The 24,453-nt window shown below is 37.3% G+C and overlaps 2 protein-coding genes across 8 annotated transcripts in view; both read left to right on the forward strand.

Moving 5' to 3' along the window:
- LOC115216514 (probable G-protein coupled receptor CG31760) overlaps nucleotides 1–24,453 on the forward strand; it is an 895,090-nt gene that overhangs the window by 231,297 nt on the left and 639,340 nt on the right. For 5 of the 7 annotated variants that reach the window (XM_036506718.1, XM_036506717.1, XM_036506716.1 and 2 more), the window contains one exon: nucleotides 22,434–22,475. The exons of the other annotated variants lie outside the window; for them this stretch is intronic. The gene's annotated coding sequence lies outside the window, so the exon portion shown is untranslated. The remainder of the gene's footprint in view (nucleotides 1–22,433; nucleotides 22,476–24,453) is intronic. 7 annotated transcript variants of the gene reach the window in all.
- The window catches only part of LOC115216243 (nonsense-mediated mRNA decay protein 2-like), a 42,703-nt gene continuing 33,676 nt past the window's right edge, over nucleotides 15,427–24,453 (forward strand). Inside the window, exon 1 of the mRNA XM_029785440.1 lies at nucleotides 15,427–15,622. Within this exon, the coding sequence (XP_029641300.1) occupies nucleotides 15,427–15,622 (196 nt within the window). The remainder of the gene's footprint in view (nucleotides 15,623–24,453) is intronic.

Here is a 24,453-nt window from a genome sequence, read left to right on the forward strand (position 1 = left end):
ATATGTTTATATGTATATATATATATGTGTATGTGTGTATCTATGTATATTTATATGTATATATATTTATATATGTATGTATTGTATATATATATATGTAAATATGTGAAGTATTATTACTGTTTAAAATAGTAATAATGAGGTGGCGAACAAGATTTCTACCTAAGCAGGTATAATAGAAGGAAGTTGAAAAGAGAAGGGTAAGCATAACACTTGCTCAATTTCAAAGTGAAATCTCAAAAAAACCCACCGATTCTATGATAAATACACACACGAACAATGTAATGAATATTTTTAAAAATAGGCCTACCTTCAGGATGGAATATGAAGGCAGTTTAATACATACTCCAATATCAATAGATTTCATGCTGTGCATGTGAATCATGCTTTGTAATCCTCAGCTGGAAACAGCATTTAGCATCTATTTCTAAAATATTCATTACGTCAACTCATGTTCTTTCCTAACTTGAAACGTTGCGCTCCGTTAAAAGAGAAAACTATCGTAAACAGTAAAAAAGTAAATATGTGAAGTATTATTACTGTTTAAAACAGTAATAAAAACGTGGCGAGCAAGACTTCTACCTACAGAGGTATAATATAAGATATTTGAAAAAAAGAAGGGTAAACATACTGCTTGCTAAACTTTAAAGCGAAAGCTTAAAAAAACCAGCATTTCTGTGATAAATATACACACGAGCAATGTAATGAACATTTTCAAAAAATAGGCCTACCTTCAGAATGGAATATGAAGGCAGTTTAATACATACATATATATGCATTGTATCTTTTTTTTCAGTTGCAGTCAATTGACTGTGACCATGCAGGGGCAACGGCTTTAAGGGTTTTAGTCAGAAAAATCACCCTTAGTACATACTTTTTAAAGTCTGGTGCTCATTCTCTCGGTTTCTGTTGCCGAACCGCTTATTGGGGAGACGTAAACACACCAATACCTGTTGTCAAGCGGTGGTGAGCAACGCTAAGACACACACTCATAGATATATACCTATACACGAGGGGCTTCTTTCAGTTTCCGTTTACCAAATCCACTCACAAAATTTAGTCAGTCCGTAGCTATAGTAGAATGCACCTGCCTATCGTGCGAGGCACCGAGACTAAACCCAGAACAATGCGGTTGGGAAGCAATCACGTGGTATGTATTTATAAACGTATACATGCAACTGTATGAATATATATTACATATATGCTTGCACGTGCTTGTGTATAAGCCCGGGCGTGTGTGCGTGTGTTTGTTTGTGTGGCTTTTGTGTGTTTGCTGTGGTGTGGTGCGTTTGTGTGTGAGTGTGTGTGCATGACTGTATGCGTATGTGTGTGTGTATGAGTGTGTGCGTGTGTTTGAGATAAAGTACACTCCCTCATCTCTTGGCACTTGCATTATCTGGCAGAAAGCTTGGTATTAATGTTTCCTAAACAAACATAAGAAACAGAACATGATCCTCATGATTTGATAAATATTTCGTGACCCTTTTCTTCTAGAAGTCAATAATATTTCTCTTTAGAATTTTCACCACGTCTAGAAACTCCATAACATCTCACTGCCAAAAATATTATCTTGATATGTGATATTTAATATAAAACTCTGCATAACGTAATTATTGATGAAATGAATTACTAGGAAATGTACCAATATTCCTTTTCCTATTTTAATTTAGAAGCTGTGATTTACAGAATATAATTTGTAACTTTGCGTATATGTATAAAGTAGATGTACGTGTGTATGTATGTGTGTATGTATGTATATACGTATGCATGTATGGATCTATCTATCTATACACAAATATGTGTGTGAGTGTCTGTGTGTGCGTGTATGAGTGTATAAATACATGTATGTGTGTGTGTGAATATATACATATATTTGTGTGTTTGTTGTGTGTGTGTTGTGTGTGTGTATTGTGTGTTTGCGTGCGTGAGTGTGTGTGTTGTGTGTTTATGTGTGTGAGTGTGTATGTATGAGAGAGAGAGAGAGAGAGAGAGATTGAGAGATATAAAGTACGCTCCCTCATCTGTTGGCAGTCGCATTATCTGCTAGGAAGTTTGCTATAAGTTGCAGGCGTGACTGTGTGGTAAGAAGCTTGCCTCCAAACAATATGGTTCCCGATTCAGTCCCACTACGTGGCACCTTGGTCAAGTGTCTTCTGCTATAGACTCGGCCCACAAAAGCCTTGTGAGTGTATTTGGTAGAAGGAAACTGAAAGAAGCACATCGTATATATGTGTTTATATGCATATGCTTGTGTGTCTGTGTTTTTCCCCCACTGTCGCTTGACAACCGATGTTTGTGTGCTTACGTCCACGTAACTTAGCAGTCTGGCAATAAGAGACAGATAGGATAAGTACTAGGCTCACAAATAAATCCTGGGGTCGATTTCTTCGAATAAAGATGGTGCACCAGCATGGCCGCAGTCAAATGACTGAAACAAGTAAAAGTATATATATATGTGTATATATATATATATATATATATATATATAATATATATATATATATATATATATATATATACACTGTGTGTTCATAAATTGAAACACACGCGCGCACATGCACACTTAAATATACACACATATGTGTATTTGTATATATTTTCTTTACTTATAATGGCCCATCAAATGTGTAGACAACATTTATGCAAGACTTTCATCGACCTTCGCCTCTAGCTCACTGCTCTTCGTTGAAGCCAACGTGGCTGACAATATCGATGAGATAGATAGATCCCGTGGCACTGAGGATACTGAAACAGAACCCGAACAAAAGCTGCAAGCTCTCCTCTCGTCATGCAGTCCGCTGCATTCTGTTTTAAAACGCTCTACACCAGCATCACACATGGACTTTTGATTAACAGCTAAATCCTCCAGTCGATTGGGAGGGGCACCGCATAAAATGAGACAACGCTTCAGACGTTCATGAAAACTAAGTTTTGGACGTCCATGAAGCCTACATCCATCTCTATCTCGCTTTGGAAGCCACTTACCGGGCATGAGATCCATAAGGCGAACCTAGCGGAGAAATCGACGAAAGATGTAGGCCACAAAGTTGTAGATCCCAGTCCTCATGAGAATTTCGGTATGAGGCACCTTTTTCTTCCACGTGAGACCGAGTAAACTTTGGAGTGATCTGATTCGGAACGCTTCCCGTTTGTCTAATCAGGCACCGATAAAGGATCCAGCACTCAGACTCAAACTGGATGCTGGATACCCAAACACCTGAAGAAACAGAGATTTTTGTGCTTACCTTAACGTTCTTGCTCTGAAAGACACCTTCACTAAGCCTTCCTTCGAAAATGCCTTCATTACTTAAATAAAAATACTTATGAAAGGTACAATTTAATTATAATTGGACAAGCATGCATATTTTCTAGTGTTAATGATTGATTATGTCAACCACATTTTTTATCTATTACTTTTTTTAGTTCAAATCCTGGAGAATTGAAGGCAATGGTAAAATCGATAGACTTCGGAATTAGATCATTAATTAATGTAATTGAATACCAACAGCTTAAAGAATTTTGTCCGCCACAGAGCACACATTTTTACTAGTGTTCCTGTAAGATTTTTTAGTAGATCGAAAGCACTCCACGAGGTTTAAGGTTACCAACTAATGGTTTCACATTTAGACACACGGTACGCAATTTTGAAGGGAATTATTGGAGCACCACCATCGTCACCCGTACCTGATATGTAGTTCATATTTCGAACCTTGCAAGAATGAAGGGCAAATATGTTCCCAGTAGGATTTTACCTCAGAACATAAAGTCATATAAGAAATACTGATAAACATACTCCGTTATCTGTACAGAGATTATTGAGCAACAATGACAACTTAAATTATAAATGCATATCTCACATAAGCACATTTAAATCCAAGCTCATTAATCTTTTAAGGTTTCTAAATGATATCAAATCACTGGTTCTTCTTGTATCAATTTTAATCATTAAAACGGCAGACAATCTAAGGCATCGTTATTTATGGCTGTGTTAAAAAACGGTTTACAGTTCATCGAAGTGAGTAGGATTGTATTAGTGCCCATATATTCAGAGTCAGTTTAATATGCACTAACAAAAAACAACCAGAAAAGTTGATTATAGAAATTTAACCAAGTTAAAAACACGCTTTTCTGCATCTTCCCCACTCCCAGATTACATATCAAACTTTCTACACACTTACCAATACATACATACATACACACACACACACACACACACACACACACATATATATATATATATATATATATATATATATATATATATATATATATGCTGCTTGTAAAAAATTGAAGTCGTGACCAGTATATCGACGTATTTCTATTTATTATAGAAAATATATTTTACCAGCTTTCGAAATCCTAATCATCCTAATTCTTTAGCAACAGCTGCAGCAGCAGTAGTAGTTAGTAGTAGTGGTAGTGGTGGTGGTGGTGGTGGTAGTAGCGGCGGCAGTTGTAGTAAAAATACTTGAACCTTATAAAGCAGGTGCACAACATATAATGTAATAACAGTAAATTCATGACTGGCGTGTTACTTCCATTATCTGCACGATTGCCAGAGTTACTCGTAATTATAATAATATATAATAATAATATTAGTAATAATAATAATAATAAGAAGAAGAACTACTACTACTACTACTACTACTACTACTACTACTACTACTACTACTACTGCTGCTGCTACGACTACTAAGCTTTCTTTATTAGACACAGAGGTTTATTAGACACAAAGAAACATTAAGCATTCGTCTAAAAAGATATGTGGGGTGTGTAAAAGCAAGTTATATAAAATTAGCAGATGTGAAAGAAGTTGTTTTTGAATTGATGTGAGAGAAATTAATTTTTTTTTTAATTACATAGAATAAGAAACAAATAGCAAAACAGGCATTGATTAAAGCATGATTTATAGAAACGAATAAATTCTTATAAATTTCTTATTTTAGTTGAACTTTTGAATGTACCTAACGCTCGAAAACCAGTTTCTTCACACACCCTGTACACATCTTACATGAATTATTTTAAATTGTTAGTTCCAGTATGTTCCATGGGCAATGTTTCGGGATCGAGAGGCGAATAAGTGTCCAAGTCATGTATGTACTTGCTTTAAACCTTCTTGGAAACAATAATATCTAGCTATTTTTTGTGTTCTTTATGTTCTTCGAGTATCTCATAAATTTCCTTAATCAATCTCTTCGAGAATTCTGGGGTTTTTTTTTTTGTTACAACCGTGTCAAAATTAGTTTTAATCTAATCAATGTATCAGTATATCCTTTCAGATCACATTTTCTTAGCCATCTCCAAATGTTGAGTTTGTCTTTTCCTTCAATTTCTCTCAGGTATTGCCCGTGAGGTGATTTCATTTTCCACTTGTTTACTCTTTCTTCTTCATCTTGTTTCATAAATGTATATGGGCGCATCGCATTTGCGGGAGGTATTGTATTGTTAATTCTGACAGCAGCAATCAAGGATTCACTCTGCTGTTTGATGTATCATCCCAGACTCTGTTGTCAGCATCGTTGAAGTAGTAGTAGTGTTCGGCATTTGATACTTTCAGGTAGATTTCTATTGCATCAACTACTACACATCCGTGTTGCTGAGGTGTGGGCAGTATTGATTTTATTTTATTGAGAGAGTGCAAACCCTTCCCAGTATTGTAGTGCACCTGTTTGTTTTGTTATGGGGTTTGGCTGCTGGCCTTTCTATTGTGTGTTGTCTGCATAATGCGAGTTGTTCTTTTGTTTAGTTTACGACCTACATGCAAAAGCTGTTTATCTAATTGGATTTTTACTGTATAGAGTGTGCCTTGCGTTTGTGGATTGTTTTATTAATGTTGTACTTTTGAATTGATAGTGTCTTGCACAGGACGTGGGCTGATCCTAGCAGGACTATTGTTTGGTTAGCGTGTAGCGATGAGGGTCCGGATATAGCCCCTACGTTTTTCTCAACAAATTTTTATTTTTGCTATACTCAATACTCCAATTATTACCGGCATTGTTTTCACCTCCATGCACAGCATCTTGTATACTTCAATTTCATCGTTTTTACGTTGACAACTTCACCACTTTTTCAGAAGCTGTAATCGGTTTTTCGCAGAATCTCGCGTCCGTCACCGAGAGCCGTGGTAGACTGTCTAGGTACGAAGTAAAGTTCGCTATCGCCTTCGACTCATTGCACCTTCCAAACCCCGCAACGCGTTGCTGGAAAGCCACAGAACCGAGTAGCACGTGCCCGTCCCGATCTGTAAAAGACTTGATCGTGGTTTTGTTTCCACGTAGCGTCTCTAGCTTTCGTCCCATCGTGTTTTAGCGTACGAGCCTTAGCTCTGACAACGCACCCTTCGTGTTTCGCCTCGAAGAAATGGTTAAGAGCCATTCTCGCCGCTTTCACGTTGGTCGAAATGCCTTCACTAGGAGCCTCTTCTAGTTTGCTAAATAGTTCTCCTTCTAGTCTATTTCTTTCTATAGCTAAATCTTTGCTAAACGCTATCGATTCTATTCTAATCGCCTTCTTAGTGCGATTCCCCATCGGTTGTTGAAAATAACCCCTGTCAACACTAGTTTGCTAATCCGGTCCCTGTAATCTTTGCGCGTGTAAGAACACACTAAACTCCCAGTAACCGGGTCTCTGTCTACGGATCCTATCCAAATCACTGAGCGTATCACAGATTTGTGATCTGTGTAGCCAACCAATTTAAATTGTGTACAACCTATGCTATCCCTATCCTCTGACCTAACAAATACTTTATCTAAATACGAACTGGATGACCCGCTCTGATTGCTCTGTGTCCACACTGGCATATAAGGGAAATCCAGTCGGTACCTGTCAGAAAGCTGGAAAGTTTTAAAAGGCCTTTCCAGCAGCCTTTTATCAATAGTTACTTCCTGGGAATTTTCTATCATAGTTCTATAAACGTCTAACGACGTTAGTCTGTTGTTGGAGTACTTGAGGAGGAAATCCTCAAATTCCAGTCCTTCTTTCTCTATCCTGTTTTATTCTGCCTTACAAAAACCACCAATTCACTGTTCCTCTTATTTACAACAGTGAAATTGATGGATACATTTCGTCAACAGTTTGATGAGTATTTATGAAGTTCTGTAATCCGTTGTTTTCCGGGTCCTTTAGGTTTCATGCTTTGTTGATGATGTTGTTTTTGAAGTTATTGATTTCGTTCTTGCTGTTTTCGTTGGAGTGGTTGTGAATTGTGTTGCAGTTGTGGTTTCAGAATAAGTTTTTGTTGATTTCTTGGAGTAGATCTATGTACTCACTTCCTCTTTCGCCTACCCGCTTTTTTCACTGTGATCCGTTGATCGTTCAGCTGTTCCTTCTCCATGTCATTGCAGCTGATGTTGGTTTAGGAGGAAGAGCATACAGGAGGAACTTGCTTTTCTATGGCAACCGGGGGGGGGGTAGACTCCTTCTTTGTCTTGGTTTGGGAGTGGGTGTTAGCGTGGGTGTGGCAGTAGGTGTAGTGTTCTTGGGCACTTTTTTATTAATTTGCACTTGTATTTGTAACGTTCGCAGCAGTGGGATTTTATCTTACTTTGTTGGAAGGCATAAGGTTTTTAAAGTGATTTACAGATCCATATTTGTGGCATCTTGGCTTTCTACTTACTGCCCACGAACACTGGCAGGTCAGTACCATCTGGGAGATCGATTTGATCGGGCAGCCGGTCGATATGGTCCTGATTGCATTGCAAGGTCACTTCCATACCTATACCTGACCAGTTTTGCTTAGCTACTTTCTTGACCTCCAGTATTGTGACTTAGTATTTTACCCCACTCTAACTTTGATGGCATGCACTGCTCTCTCACTCAAAAGTAGTAATAGTAATAATAACTAACAACAAGCAACGGTATATTTTATCGACCCCGAAGGATGAAATGTTACAACAGCATTAGCAACACCAACAGCAACAACAATAATAATGATTGCTATTAGTCGTAGTTGCTATCAATGCTGTTATATTTTCATATGCACTATACCTGGATTATTTGCATTATGTACATGACGTGTTTTTTTTTTCGTCCTCCCTATTTTTCTCCTATATAACGAATGGGCATTTAAGCATGACACAATTTCATTTTGCGAAGTGCCTAGGGGAATACATTCAAACAAACCTTAACTGAAAACCAGAACGTGCAATCGATACGAAAATAACTTCATATTGATTCATGCCGATAGTGATTTATATATACAAGAAGAAGAAGGGAGAAGAAGAAGAAGAAGAAGAAGAAGAAGAAGGAGGAGGAGGAGGAGGAGAGAAAGGAGAAAAAGAAGAAGAAGAAGAAGAAGAAGAAAAGGAAGAGGAAGAAGAAGAAGAAAAGGAAGAGGAAGGAGAAGAAGAAGAAAGGAGGAGAAGAAGAAGAAGAAGAAGAAGAAGAAGAAGAAGAAGAAGAAGAAAGAAAGAAAGATAGAAAGAAACGAAGGCGAGAAGGAGGGGAGTGAGAAGTGAAGGAAGGGGATAGGGAAGAGAAAGAGAAGGTGAAGGAGGAACAGGTGTCCAATAAAGCCAGAATGCTGAGGAGAAAATAAATAATTGCTGAAAGCCAATTTAGCCCTTGCCCTACCGAGTCTGATATGAAACGCTGTAAAAATGAAATAATAATAAGTGATGTAGTACCAGACAAATGTGCTGATGCAGTACTAGATATAATTCTCAGATGCAGTACCAGACAGTGGATCCTATGGCTTCTGATCTTAACTGATTGGAAGTATCATCACGTACATTGTTTTGTCTTGGTATAAAAGATGGGCTACAGCAAATATTCTGTTCAATACCATAGATTTGCATGTCTGTTGCTTGACCTTAACCAGGTGAGCATGCCCCTTAATGGCTGACGATATGTGCATCTCTGATCACGAGCGGAAGTAGTGGGGAAGCATCATAGCTATATGTTGAGGGGAATTCTTTAGGATTTGAATAATTCACTTCTGGAAACATAGGTGTTTCATTCAACACCCTTAAACAACCCTTATTCAGGGATCTTTTGAGCGGGTTGGGCTACTCGACCTGATGCAAATTCTAACTGAGGTCCCTTTGCAAGGTCATGCACTGTTTATCTTATATGAAATCACCATGTCGCGCACATATGGTTGTGATTCTTGTGTCCTTATCAGATGGGTAGTTATGATAGGTATATTGGGCTTCGTATATTTTATCCCAGGGTAAACGATCTTCAGTGAACTGAAGTAACAATCATTGCGATTCTGCCAGTTATTATAACAAGAATATTGATATCATATTAAAAATGCATGTGGCAACGGTACTGAAGGCAGCAATATTACTAAACACAATAATAAGAACAACAGTTGCATAACAGTGTATGTTGTTCGCCTACACAAATTCCTAATCTTAAAGCACGTAATATTAACTACTTTATCTATAATTGCATTGTACATCACGTTTCAAACCCCCCCCCATCATCATAACGAATGTACAAATGTACGTTGCCGGTTTAACAGCAAAAAATAGCGACCATCATGCTGTCATCTTAAAAGCAAATCGCAATCCTTAATAAAATTATTAGACCAGAATATAAGACAGTATGGTCGTGGAATGCTTTTCATCATAGGTTTTCTCAGTGGAGGTAACTTGGAGCTGCACTCCCCTTCACACATAAGTGTGACAGTGTAAAAGAAATTGGTTGTATGGATTACAAATACACTTCAGAAAGAGAGTAGAAATAGATTTACAGACAGATTTATCGAACCGTAAATAATGAACCACGGAAGTACAGAGTAGAGTGAGCCAATAACAATACACAATCCTTCTTTCCCAAGTTCTAAAAAGTATATAAAAATCACATTACACTTGAGGCAGCAATAATACTAGACGCAGTAATAATAACAACGTTTGTTGTTACTATTGCGAAATAGTGTTAACATTTCTACTGGCAGCTGTACATTTCGACAACAAACAATATTTAAAGACACGACAGGGATTTACTTAGAAGGAAACATATCTCATAAATAGGATTTTCTCTTGTGTTCTGGAAACAAGATTATGCAAATTCGATTAAATGGAAGCCTACCCGAACATCAGGTCTGTAAACATATTTTCGTCTGATAAGAATACCAAAGCTATAATCACACAAACACACACACACGCACGCACACACACACACAGATACACACGAACGCACGCACGCGTACACACACACACATTACCAGGTACATTTTCGTGGGTCACGCTCAGATGCGTTGTACATTCTAAACATTTAAAAGACGTCTAATTCGAACTCATAGTATATTAGCCCTACAATGCAACCTAACGAACAAATTGTCAATACAGCTGCTGCTGGTGCTATATACATACATACATATACATATATATATATATATAATATATATAATATATATATATATATATATATATATATATATATATATATATATATATATATATATATATATAGCGTCCAGGTCTCGCTTCCGTACAGTAGAGTGCTGAGTACACATGCCTGGTAGATCTTCAACCGTGGAGAATGGCGACGTACAGTAAAAGAGGGTATACAGAGGAGTGACAGAAAGAGAGAGGAGAAATGGAAAGAAAGGAAGAGACATAAACAAGAGACCATGGCACTACAATCAGCCAGGAACAGTCTTCGCTACATTTGCAGTACCTGCCAGAGGGAGTGTTTGTTCAGGATAGGACTACACAGCCACAGCAAGAAATGTAACAGGAAATAAAATATAACAGCCGGACTAGACCTAGAAAAAAAAAAAAAATGCGCAACTCCATTGTCTCCCGAGACAGAAAGGATGCCAAACCAATATATATATATATATATATATATATATATATAGAGAGAGAGAGAGAGAGAGAGAGAGAGACAAAGAGACGTACATATATGTATATATAATGCAACGTTTACACGCCATGATTTATGGATTATCTACTTCAAGATCCAACGTTCCAAATGTGGATTGATTTCTGTTCTATTAAAACAATATTCTGTATGATGCCAGTAATGTTTACGCACACACACACACGCACACACACACGCACACACACACTCACACACACATACACATATATATATATGTATATATGTGACCTTGTGACCTCGAATATATGACCTCGTGAGTACCGCTGGCGATTTTTTTCCCCTGTCTTCCCTTCTCGGGATCTTTCCTTCTCCTATGTTTCCGACAAAGAGCTCCGCTCGAAACGTTAAACCCTCCTTCTTCCCTTCTTTCCTGAGCGTCCAATAATACTTTATTTGTCCCACGTCCTGTTGTTTTTTTTTGTTTTTTTTTGTTTTCTTGTTTGGATTAACTATATATATATATATATATATATATATATATATATATATATGTATACATATTATATATATATTTTATATATATACTCTTTTACTCTTTTACTTGTTTCAGACATTTTGACTGCGGCCATGCTGGAGCAACGCCTTTAGTCGAGCCCAGTACTTATTCTATCGGACACTTTTGCCGAACCGCTAAGTGACGGGGACGTAAACACACCAGCATCGGTTGGCACACAAACATATACACGCACATATGCACATATATATATATATACGACAGGCTTCTTTCAGTTTCCGCCTACCAAATCCACTCACAAGGCTTTGGTCGGCCCGAGGCTATAGCAGAAGACACTTGCCCAAGATGCCACGCAGTGGGACTGAACCCGGAACCATGTTGGTTAGCAAGCTACTTACCACACAGCCACTCCTGCGCCTATATATATATATTTTATATATATTTTATATATGTTTATATATTTTATATATATATATATATATTATATATATATTTTATATATATATATATAAAATCATGTGTCTAGGGAGGGTCATTATATCGATAAAAAGATCAAAATACGGGCAGGCTCAATACGACTTCTTTAATTTACAAACTAATTCTGTACTGTTTTAATGTGTTGATTGAATAATTAATTGGTTGTAACTTTTCTCTGCCAGAGTTCTTTTGTCGCTATTCGCGACCTCATTAATGACATGCCCCCACTTTTCAAAGTCTGCTTTAACCCTGTCTAATAATTAGTTTAATGCCTAAGTGTGTATGTGGGAGGAAAGGTGGCTGCATGTATGCATCCATGTAATTATGTGTGTATGTCGGTGTGCGTTCTTATGAGCGTTTTCGTCCATGTGTGTACGTGTATGTATATGTAGTGTAACCATCTGTTTTGTAAAATATATATTTCTTTAGTACCCACAAGGGGCTAAACACAGAGGGGACAAACAAGGACGGACAAACGGATTAAGTCGATTATATCGACCCCAGTTGTTTTTTAAAATATATATTTCTTTACTACCCACAAGGTGCTAAACACAGTGGGGACAAACAAGGACAGACAAACGGATTAAGTCGATTATATCGACCCCAGGGCGTAACTGGTACCTAATTTATCGACCCCGAAAGGATGAAACGCAAAGTCGACCTCGGTGGAATTTGAACTCAGAACGTAGCGACAGACGAAATACCTATTTCTTTACTACCCACAAGGGGCTAAACACAGAGAGGACAAACAAGGACAGACAAGCGGATTAAGTCGATTATATCGACCCCAGGGCGTAACTGGTACCTAATTTATCGACCCCGAAAGGATGAAAGGCAAAGTCGACCTCGGTGGAATTTGAACTCAGAACGTAGTGACAGACGAAATACGGCTACGCATTCCGCCCGGCGTGCTAACGTTTCTGCCAGCTCACCGCCTTTGTTTTGTTTTTTTAAATATATTCATGCATACATAACACAAGATAGACTGTGAATGGTGTTATTGCATCGTAGAACGCACGCATATCTGTTTTGTTTCATTTCATCAACTATAAACACTAAATCTGTCAGCTTTTCCATTAAAAGAAATAAATAAATTACGGTTTATATCTTTCTTCTGACTTTTCTACCGATGCTATGGATCCTAACAGCAAGCTGATAACAATTTTACTGTACATCTTGACTACGTCTATTATCTTATGCATAGTAACAACTATTTATCGCCAGAAATGCAAAACATTTTGATCTCTTCCCTAATTTTCTGCTTTTATCGCTCCCCTTTCCTTTTCCTCCCTTTCTCATTGCCTCTCTTTACCTCCTTCCTACTTTTCTTCCTCTTTCGCAATATAAGTGTGTGTGTGTGTGTGTGTGTGTGTGTGTGTGTGTGTGTGTATTCATACATTGCACACTGCTTATAGCTCTCCTTCCAAACGCTTCCCATTGAAAGAATTTCCTACGTTTGACATTGGCATATGGTCATATAGTTTTATGGGGAAGCTGTTGTCGACTATGTTTGCATTTGGTGCCTTATGTAGAGCACTATGAAGGAAAAGAGAATGAATATAACAGGTAAATTTATGAATCCCATACGAAAGAAATATTAGTCAACTTCCATGTGTAGCGGCGTATTTTAAAAACAGAATGAAACATTCAATACACCACTACCGATTGTGCCACCAACACTACTAAAACAGTCAACTTTGCAACCAGAATATCTGAATAGTTCTTATTATAACTGACCAAGACTGGTAAAGTGTAACGTTGACATTAATAGGATTTGAACAGTAATTGAATATTGTTTGGCATCCTTTCCAGCGCTTTTATTTATAATGCTTTCAAATTTTAGTATAGCTCACGCAATTTGTAGGTGAATCCAACCACCAACAGTCCAGTATGGTAGTATTTTTATCGAATTCACAAGTATGAGAATCTAAAACAACCACGAATAGACAAGAAATCGAGGACGAAGAGTCACAACTTCTGTCACTTACCACTCGAAAACAATAAGCCTACATGACGTCATAAATCCTTTGTGAATCTCAGACGTATATAGTTCTTAACTTGCAGAAAATATAGAATCTATTTTGAAGTTACGTCTATTTATTTATTTATTTATTTATTTATTTATTTATTTATTTATTTATTTATTTATTTATTTGGCATTATACTTTACAGTAAATAGTTTATCTAAAATATATTAATGGACTGCTATCGATTCACTTTTCCTTTGGGTATGTTGTGGTTGTGCCTTGAGCGATTTGTAATGTAATATTTAGTATTCAAAACGAAAAAAGAATATTGATGGTTTCAAAGGTAATTGGAAGACTATGTTATTTTTCATAACAGAGCATCAATGATTGATCCAATTATAACAGGGATGACCTGTATTTTAATGAATAAATAGCGCTCATATCTGTGTGGCGCACAGAAAAAAATCTGCTCGACTCAAGGCCAATCATGGAAGCAAGTGTCTTCTTATTAAGGAAACGTAAACAACTTTATGAATCATGCATTAACATTTAAACAGAGTGACTGACAGGTAGACAGATAGATAGATAGATAGATAGATAGATAGATAGATAGATAGATAGATAGATAGATAGATAGATAGATAGATAGATGAAAGGAAGGATGGACGGCCAGCTCGATGGTTAATCCAATGTCATTAAAATACAAAGATAAAAAAAAGTATATGAATAAATATGGGATAGAGAGAAGAATATATAGATATATTCAAAGCTATATATAAAGGGTAAACGGACATAGAAGTAGTGGAGAAAATAAAGGCTATATTAACGCAATGCTAAATGGAAGACAGCGAAGAATGTCAAACAGGTGGATAAGAACAGAAACTAGAACGAACATGTTTACTTTTAGCCATTCATATTCATACGCATGCGTGAGCGTGTGCATGTATGTGTGTACGACTGAGAGCGTTTATTTTTTCCTATGAGTAGTGAAATATAGAAGTGAATTACATACGCACATATATGTATATGCATATATGCGTACATATACATGTATAATATAAATTATATATACAATAAGTACACGTGCATTCATACATTAGATTACTCTTGAATCAGTGGGTGTTTCTAATTCCTTTCAAAACTTACTTTGACGTCGGAATCCAATTTGTCCAGAAGAAATTACTGCTTTTCTGATATCCTCATTCTTTTTCCATATTCTTTTGTTTTCTTTTCTTGCTTATTTTCTGCAGTTGTACGGCGAATTCGTAAATGGAATCTCGAAAGAAACGTTTGTTGTCAACAATTCTTTATATTATAAGTTAGTAAGAAAAGAATTAGGTACATGTATGTATGCGCGCAGATTTGTCTGTATGCCTCTTATGTGTGCGTATATGTTCGTCAGTTCTTTTCTGAATATCTATTGTTTTTTCTTCATTTTTGTAAGTTTTATTTTTTCTTTCTAAAGGATATCGAGCTGTTCAATAATTGTTGCTGCGAATCTACCAGGAATAAACTTGGTTTAAGTATGTTCACTGAATATGCATCCGTTTTGTTTCTTACTGAGGTGTAAGCATTCTTTTTTTATTCTGTTGGACGACACTAATCGAAAACTAAAGTCGCGTGGCCATACCTCACAAAATTTGAATTGTCGAAGAACTACCACTATTTAGGTCAGACCCTTTCAGATATAAGGGTATGCGATGTCGCAGCGCGTTGCTGCATTCCTCATTTTTCAGTACAGTCCCTGATACTCCGAGCGATCCGTCGAGTAGAGTCCCATCTAGTCTCATTTTCCGTGAGATACGTACTCATCTTCCCTCACTATTTGGTATGTGGTCGACCAACAAGAGTCATCAACCCAGCCGAATCCCTAGTGAAGAGAACAAACACGGTAAGTAGGGTCTAACTCGGAAAGTCTGGCTCTCTCGAATGATACAGTAACAGGACGCATCCCAATATCTGAGTAGAGTCGCTGATTGGATACGAAATCTAACTAATGTTAACTCATATAATCTTGCGAAGCGTCCTGGTACGAAAGGAGTTCAGGCGGCGTCTAAGCCTTCCAGGCAATATGCAAGTCTTACAATAATAGAGCAGAAACCGGGAGAACCAGAGACTAAAAGACTCGAAATTTTGTCTTCATGCAAAGATATCAGCACCGACAAACACCCTTGTCTAATGAGTTTAAAACTACACAGCTCGTCCAAATGACTTTTAGGACCTGAGACTTGCAGCAAACGCCGTTATTACTATGGAGATTCATAGCGGCAATAGAGAGAGACTAGGTGGTGTCCACCAAGAAGCGAACGACGCACTGGATCTTTGTCTTCACCCAAGAGATTCTAAGGCCGTGTTTCCACTTTCTCACTCAATGAAACGAGAGCCCACTTTATGACGTCCAGAGACTCAGTGAGAGAGGTAGTGCGTGAGGGAGGAGAGAGACGGAGTACGGCAGATATATTCGGCTTATACTTATTTGAACCTCAATGCTCATTGGAATAATATGGAATAATAGGAAATGAAGTTCCTTGTCAAATAAATCGATACTGCAAGCATGTGATCATGACCAAAACACCATAACGTCTGACTAAGTTTAACTAAAATAAAATGGCAAATTCTAGAATTTCGTAGTGTCTCTCTGCCTCCCCTTATCCTAAAGTCTTAACAAAATTAGCTGTCCGTCATTCCAGAAGTATCAATTGAAAATGAAATTATTCACATTTATTAACAGCCTTAATTAAAATCAAACTGCTAGGACGAGTTAATTATTTACATTTCCTCCTCGGTTCAGATCAATATTTTAATCATTTGATTTTATATCGAACATTAGTTTGTTATTACCATTTTAGTCATGGAAAATGATGTTGAGTTTAAAAATAGGTTCCATAATATTTTCACATTGCCATTTTCTAGGTCGTAGAGAACTTAATATGATTACTAACGCGTTACATTTTATTTCGCCAGTTGAAACTAGATGGTAATCTGAGTTTATATCATTTTGATAGAAGGTATGTTTCATTGGACATTGTGTACGCCAGAATAATTTATAGAAAAAACGATTATTTCTTTCAATATAAGTAACAGGGTGTTGCTTTTCATGTAGTTGCATTTAGATCGGACTTTTTCAAGAAGGTCGTAGATACATCTTCATATAACATATATATATAATTAAAAATTCTCATTACGTATAAGACATCATCAGCGAGTGAAAAATAGGTAAACACACGAGAGATAAGTACAGGACAAATACAAAGAAAAGATGCCGAAAAATACACATTAAGTACAGTATCTCACCAATGAGGGAAAACATGCAAACACACAGAGACACGTACAAGACAAAATACCAATGGAAGTCGAACCCTTCCTTAGTTGTCGACTGTTTATTACTACCTGTTCCGAGCTTTCAACGACAAGACAGGAAAACTTCATAAGGCAGCAGCATCCACAAATTTTCAAAATATCAAATTTATGGATAGTTGGTGCTTCGAGTGGACATACAGAGTAAACAATCGACAAAGACAGGCATTAAGGGGCATTAGGCCAATACGAATTGCATTGGGTAATGCCTGGGAGAAATTTTGAAAGGATTTGAAGATAAAAAAAAGAAGAGAAAAAATAGAAGACACAAAATATCGAGAGGCGAGAAAAATTACATACACCTGGCTGGACGTCCCACCCAAAGAAACAGAGAGACGGGGAAAATTGCTTGTAGTCACGTGTGATCAACAGGCAGAAAGGGGAATGGAAAAGAACGAAAGGAGTAAGAAGGGAAAAGAAAAGATAGCCAGGAAGAAGTGGAAGAAAAGGAAATATAAGGGATTATAGAGGGGCCAAAACAAAGAAAAATATAGGCAAGGAATAGAGTGTAGAGTCGCAGAAATTGTATATAAATGTAAAAGCTTTTACATTTATGCATGTGTGTGTGTGTGTGTGAGAGAGAGAGAGAGAGAGAGAGAGGCGCAATTACCCAGTGGTTAGGGCAGCGGACTCGCAGTTTCGATTTCCAGACCGGGCGTTGTGAGTGTTTATTGAGCGAAAACACCTAAAGCTCCACGAGACTCCGGCAGAATTCTCCCCAGAATTACGTTAAGGGTACACGTGTCTGTGGAGTCCTCAGCCACTTGCACGTTAATTTCGCTTCGCGAGCAGGCTGTTCCGTTGATCGGATCGACTAGAACCCATGTCGTTGTAACCGATGAAGTGCCACGTAATATATATATTGGGTAAATGTATTCTACTATATCTCCAAGCTATCCAAAGTTTTGAGAATGAATTTGGTAGACATAAACAGAAATCAGTCGTATGTATAAAAATATATGTATATACAAGCGGGTGTGTATATGTGCGTGTGTGTTTGTGCATGCTTGCATGTGTGTGTGTATCTGTATGCTTGTGTTTTGTGGTTATGTTTGTCCCCCACCGCTTGAAAACAGTCTTGGTTTCTTTACATTCCCGTAACTTAACATTTCCGCAAAAAGAGTTCTACAGAATATGCACCAATTTTCGGAAAATAAGTACTCGATTTCTTCGACAGACCCGTTCAACGTGGTGTTACAGCATGGTCTCAGACTGAAAAAAGTAGAGGAAATATATATATATGGGAGGGGCATTATGCCGGTAATAATAAACACACGCACTGGTTCTGTCCTTTATTGTTATTGTTAGTTAATAGGTTGTCTCCTCCGTTAACCAATTTATCGATTAACGGTTAAACAGTTAATTTTTCAAATGTTCTGTATTGTAACTCTTGTAATTACTTTTTTTGTAAAATTATTATTTGATCGCATTGTTGCGATCTCTTCAGTGACACGTCACTGTACCTTCATTTCTTTTGAACTTATGTTCCAGCGTGTGTGTGTGTGTGTGTGTCTCTGTGTGTGTGTGTGTGTGTGAGTGTGTACGTCTGTATACGTGTACATTTATACATAAGTGTGTGCATCTGTATGTTTCTGTCTCCGTGTGGGCGGGAGGACATGTCTGTGTCTTTGTCTTTGGATGTGTGTGTCCGTTCGTGTGTGTGCGTACGTGTGTATATGTTTGTGCGTCCATGTAAGGCCTGTGCTTGATGAGAATATTTACTATTCGAAACCGGTCGTGTTTCGTTTATCTAGCCTCACTCTAATATCTGTCGTAGCGATGCGTCGTCTGGTTGTCTAGACAGGATTTCTGTTCAGCACACCACCATGATGTTCTTTGGCATGCTGGTAGAGTATCGAGAATTGTCTTTGATCTCTGTATTCCCTCCAAGGTTCGTTTATACGCTAATTCAGTAAACCACGTTTCTGGTTTTGCAGTTGACACCAGGGCTATATTTGCACACTACACAGTCCCCCTCTTCACACGTGGGTTTTCTGAAGGGTTATGTTTTGCATATTATTGACCTGATGGATCTCCCTGGTTATTTCATGACTTTTATGTTCAACTTCAGGATTTTTCTAAATCTGCGGGCTAGTTCCCTATGTGGTGTGGCTTCTACAAACATCGTCCCTTGGAACTTGTCGGCTTTGTATCACGTGTTCTTTTTGTTTGTTTTATCATAAATTCTCCGTATTTTATTCCACTGCTTACTACGCTACTTACGTTGTGTTCTATCGCCATCCTTATTCACACTCTCTACAAATTTCTTGCTAGCTCCACTGTACACTCGGATTCTATCTTTCTGTTTGTATCCCGAAAATTGCATGCGATGCAAGAAGTATTATGTTTCTGTTTCCCCCAGGTTTTTCATATGGGTGATGTGTTTTTCATTATTCTGACTATGTCGGCTATTAATATTTTAATTTTCACATTGTGTGATAGAGCCGAACTCTCATGGATCACATATTTCGAGGACATGGTTTTCATATAGTGTGAGTGGAGAATTTGTCTCTAGCCAAAGATCTGTGTCAAGGACCAGGAGTCTCTTCATTGGGTCCCTTGTTGGGTAATCTATAGTTACCCTATTGCTTCAATGTATGGAATTAGCTATACGCTGGATGGTTTCCATCATGATCCTCTCGTTTTCTTCAGTTTGAATGTTCGATGTTATCTTGACTATGATGTTGATATCATCCACATATCTCCCATACAGTCTGATTGCTACTGAGTGTTCCTCAAGTGCTTGTTTAAGTTTCCTGCCCCATCCGATCATGAAGCGACCTGCCACGTCCCCAACCACATTGACAGCGATGGCTGCCCCCTGGACTTGTATATAAACTTATCATTGAATTTAACTATTTGGTTCTGTGGGGTGGGCTTTAGACTTGCGCCCACTGCATGTGCAATCATTTTCCGTGTCTGGACGTTATCCTTGGGTCGTGGGCGGGTGCATTCCATCCACTCCAGCGCTCCGCGGTGTTTTCCAAGATAGATAGATAGATAGATAGATAGATAGATAGATAGATAGATAGATAGATAGATAGATAGATAGATAGATGTGCCTTTCATATCCCCGTAAAACCTGAGTCCGTCATCTTTTCTGCAGATGAAACGACCTTGGTCTTCTTGAAGCAGGTAAGGAGAGATGTTTCCACTGCATGGATTGTCTCTTTGTCTCAAGCTCAAAATGATGAACCCAACACACATGCAGGGCCAGAAAAAGTTCAAAGAAACCAGTTGCATCTGTCTCAATCAATGTCAAATTTTCCCGTGACATGATCTGCTTGGTGCACTTTTCATCAAATGTCAGAAGACGTGGCACCCACCGAAAAGAAACTTCCCTAATGTCAAGTTCATTTTGCATAATGTTCTCAAATCTCTTATAAGGTATACTAATATCATTGACTGTTTGATTTATAGTCAATTGCTGGTCATCTATGACCATGGGATGGAAACGATAATGTTTTCCTCCCTAGTGGCAGCTGCTGAACGTCCAGACCTGAGTCAACTTCAAGACTCTCCTAAATTTATTTAAGCATGTTTGCACTGTTAATAAAGTTGGAGAGTCATCCCCTAAGAATACCAAGCATGTCAGCACGAGAGTCATTGGGGATTAAACCGTTTTCCAAAGTAGGTACTTGTTAACTCCGCTATACCAAAATTTGTCCATTTTCAAAAGAATTGCAACTAGTTGCTTTTGAACAGTCATATGTAAGCTCAACTGGAAAGGACAAATGTAGCTACCAATAAGGATGGTTGAAATTAATGCATGCAACATTTCACAGCTATAAACTTTTCAGCTCACGTTCTTGTGTGTGTCTATATATATATATAAATATAATATATATATATGTATATATATATATATATATATTATATATATATATAATATATATATATATACACACATATATAGTGGTGGCTGTGTGGTAAGTAGCTTGCTTGCCAACCGCATGGTCCCGGGTTCAGTCCCACTGTGAGGCACCTTGGACAAGTGTCTTCTACTATAGCCTTGGGCCGACCAAATCCTTGTTCGTAGATTTGGTAGGCGGAAACTGAAAGAAGCCCGTCGTGTATGTATGTATATATATATGTCTATGTGTGTATATATTTGTGTGTCTGTGTTTGTCCCCCTAACATCGCTTGACAACCGATGCTGGTGTGTTTACATCCCCTTAACCTAGCGGTTAAGTACTAGGCTAACAAAGAATAAGCTCTGCGGTCGATTTGCTCGACTAAACGTGGTGCACCAGCATGGCCTCAGTCAAATGTCTGAAACAAGTAAAAGAGTAAAAGAGAGAGAGTAAAGAGAGCTATATTGATTGATCGATTGATTAAATGATTAGATCATTCGATCGATCGGTCGATAGATAGATACATAGGTAGATAGGTAGATAGAAATATAGATAGATAGATAGATAGATAGATAGATAGATAGATAGATAGATAGACATACAACAGACAGACAGACAGACAGATAGATAGATAGATAGATAGATAGATAGATAGATAGATAGATAGATAGATAGATAGATAGATAGATAGATAGATAGATAGATAGATAGATAGATAGATAGATAGATAGATAGATAGATAGATGTGTATGTGTGTGTATTTATTCGATTTCTTCCTGTAAGCTAGAAGCTACTTTCTGTGCATGTGCACTTGTGAAAGGTAATCTGTGACATTGCTGAAGATTTGATGTTACAACCCATCTGAGATGATGTACAACCAGTTCTTGTCTGCCCAAAATTTACTATTGTAGATGGCGCATATTGCAAATCTGGATAACCCCATAAATGTGTGCTTTGTTGTAAGTCGTTCGGTATCTCAGTATCCGAACATCAAATGTATAAAAATGAAAAGTAGAAAATGAAAACATATCTATATTTCAGTGCTGATAATAAACTGATTTCTAACATTAGCACAAGGTCAGAGACTGCATAATTTAATGGTAATCTATTGTATTCGATTGAATCAATAAACGTAACCACCACCCCACTACAAACTTTGACATAGAAAGAAATCAATATTAAATAGAAAATAATACTCACTTGAACAGTTAGATAGTTACGTCACGCTCGAAATATTTGCAATTCAAGTGAAAATTATCCCTATCGTTCTCCCTCAGAGTCGCATTCACACAACAAGAATATTATTTTCCATAACGCTCTATCTTTAAAGGCAACACAATACCATTTGTTTGGTACGCATAATTGTTACTTATTCTGATATGCCTTTATATAATTACCGCTGGTATATTTCATATATCAAAATTAAAAGCCCGTTATTCCATCTACTTTTAAGAATCTGTCATTATATAAATTTTCTTTATCTTCTTTCAGGTGAGTTTCCACGTATCCAACACTTCTGTTCTTTTTAATCCGGTATGTATTTGATGAAATATATTCTTTTTTTCTCTGTGACGTATTGAATTGAAAAGTGATAATAAATAGCTCGATGGTGAAGTGCTGATGTGATTTATTTTTTATTTAACGCCTTGCATAACAGTCCTGTAAACATATTACTATTATTATTAGTCTGTTCTATGAGATATTATCATAAAGGCTGAAATATAGCATTACGATCTGAGTGGTTAGGATTCGTGATCACAATATAAGATAACACAATAAAACGCGAAGTTGACGTGTTATTAACAGATACCCTATGCAGTATTTTACTCTCCTAGAAACCGCAGCTAATTCTCTCCCAAATACCATGCTTCTTCTCTTCTCTCTTAAAACAGAATAGAAAAGGATTAGATGGTTTCCTATATTCATGTATTAGCATAATTGTGGCTAAACGATTGTATGCCATTTACACTTATAGTGTAAGCTGTTCGTGTTACCTTCAATGACGATAGATAAACTCTGGAGAACCAAGCTGCCTGCAAATTCACTGTTCGTTCGATGCAGCTGCCTTAGCTATGTGTTTGCTGTAGTAAATGGGTCAGAGAGGTACTCTCAACTTACCTTCTTTCTATCACCGAACGAATCCTTGAAGCAAGAGAAAAGAGAATCGAAACGACATCTGGGGCTGCTTAATCTATTATTTTATGAATGATCGTGTCTTATCGAGCTTGGATGGAACGAGAAAAAGTAAAATACTATTTAAAATGATTGCAATTTATTCTTAACATAAAATATAAGAAAATTGCATCATTTTGTGATGCTAATAAAACATTGGCGATTTGTAATTGAAGCGGACTAGTATTTGATTGACGTTTTCTGTGTAGATTTTATAGTTATTTTGGTACTTTCATAAAGTTTTCCCTGTGTTTACTTCCCGTAATCTAGCGCGTTAGGCAAAAGAAACCGAAAAAATAAGTACCAGGCATGTAAAGAAAAATAAGACCTGGAGGCGATTTGTTCGACTAAAACCATCAAGGCAGTGCTCCAGTAAAACCGCAGTCAAATGACTGGTAGACGGAAACTGAAGGAAGCCCGTCGTATATATATATATATGTGTGTATGTGTATGAGTGTGTGTGTGTGCGCGCGCGCGTGTGTGTGTGTGTGAGTGTGTGTATGTTTGTGCCTGTTTTGTTCCCCCAACATTGCTTGCCAACCGATGCTGGTGTGCTTATGTCTCCGTAACTTAGCGGTTCGGCAAAAACTGAACGATAGAATAAGTACTAGGCTTAGAAAGAATAAGTTCTAGGGTTTGATTTGCTCGACTAAAAGGCGGTGCTCCTCTCAAATGACTGAAACATGTCAAAGAATAAAAGAGTAATAAATTGTATGTATGAGTGTTTCTATTTTTATATGTCTATATGTGCATGTGTGTGTATATATATAATATACACATACATATATATGTATGTGTGTACGATATTTTGAGTTAATGACGTAACGCCAATAACACCTTGGATAAGATACCAACTTAAGAGGAAAGCATATTAATTAAATACTGTGTTCGTGAAAAAAAAAGATTTGATGGTCATGGCTGGAACGATTTTGATTGCAAAATCCGTTGGCTCAAAGTTGACATGACCTTAGAAATCATTTAAATTTATAGATGTTTATTTAAATATTCGGTTGCATCAAATATATTAAATTGAACTCAGTAGTATACTAGAATCAAGCCTTTGAACCGGCAAGTGCGCTTTAGAAGGCAAGTTTTTGTTTGGCTCTATCTGTCGGAAAACACAAAATGAGTAGTCCTATGGGTTTGTGTTTACGGTTCGCTAATTGGCGGAAATATTTTCAGCAGTAATCATAAAATGTGGTCACCCGCTTCGCGTCTGCCAAAGGTTTAGTCGAACGAAATCGCAAATACTGAATGTTCTGGCGAATTCAAAAAAGTTAAGTATTACATTTAAGCAGGTACTGTATTAAATGATGACAAAAAACACCTTTGTCATTAT

The sequence above is a fragment of the Octopus sinensis genome, linkage group LG10 (genome assembly GCF_006345805.1).
Source record: "Octopus sinensis linkage group LG10, ASM634580v1, whole genome shotgun sequence".
Taxonomy (NCBI): Eukaryota; Metazoa; Mollusca; class Cephalopoda; order Octopoda; family Octopodidae; genus Octopus; species Octopus sinensis.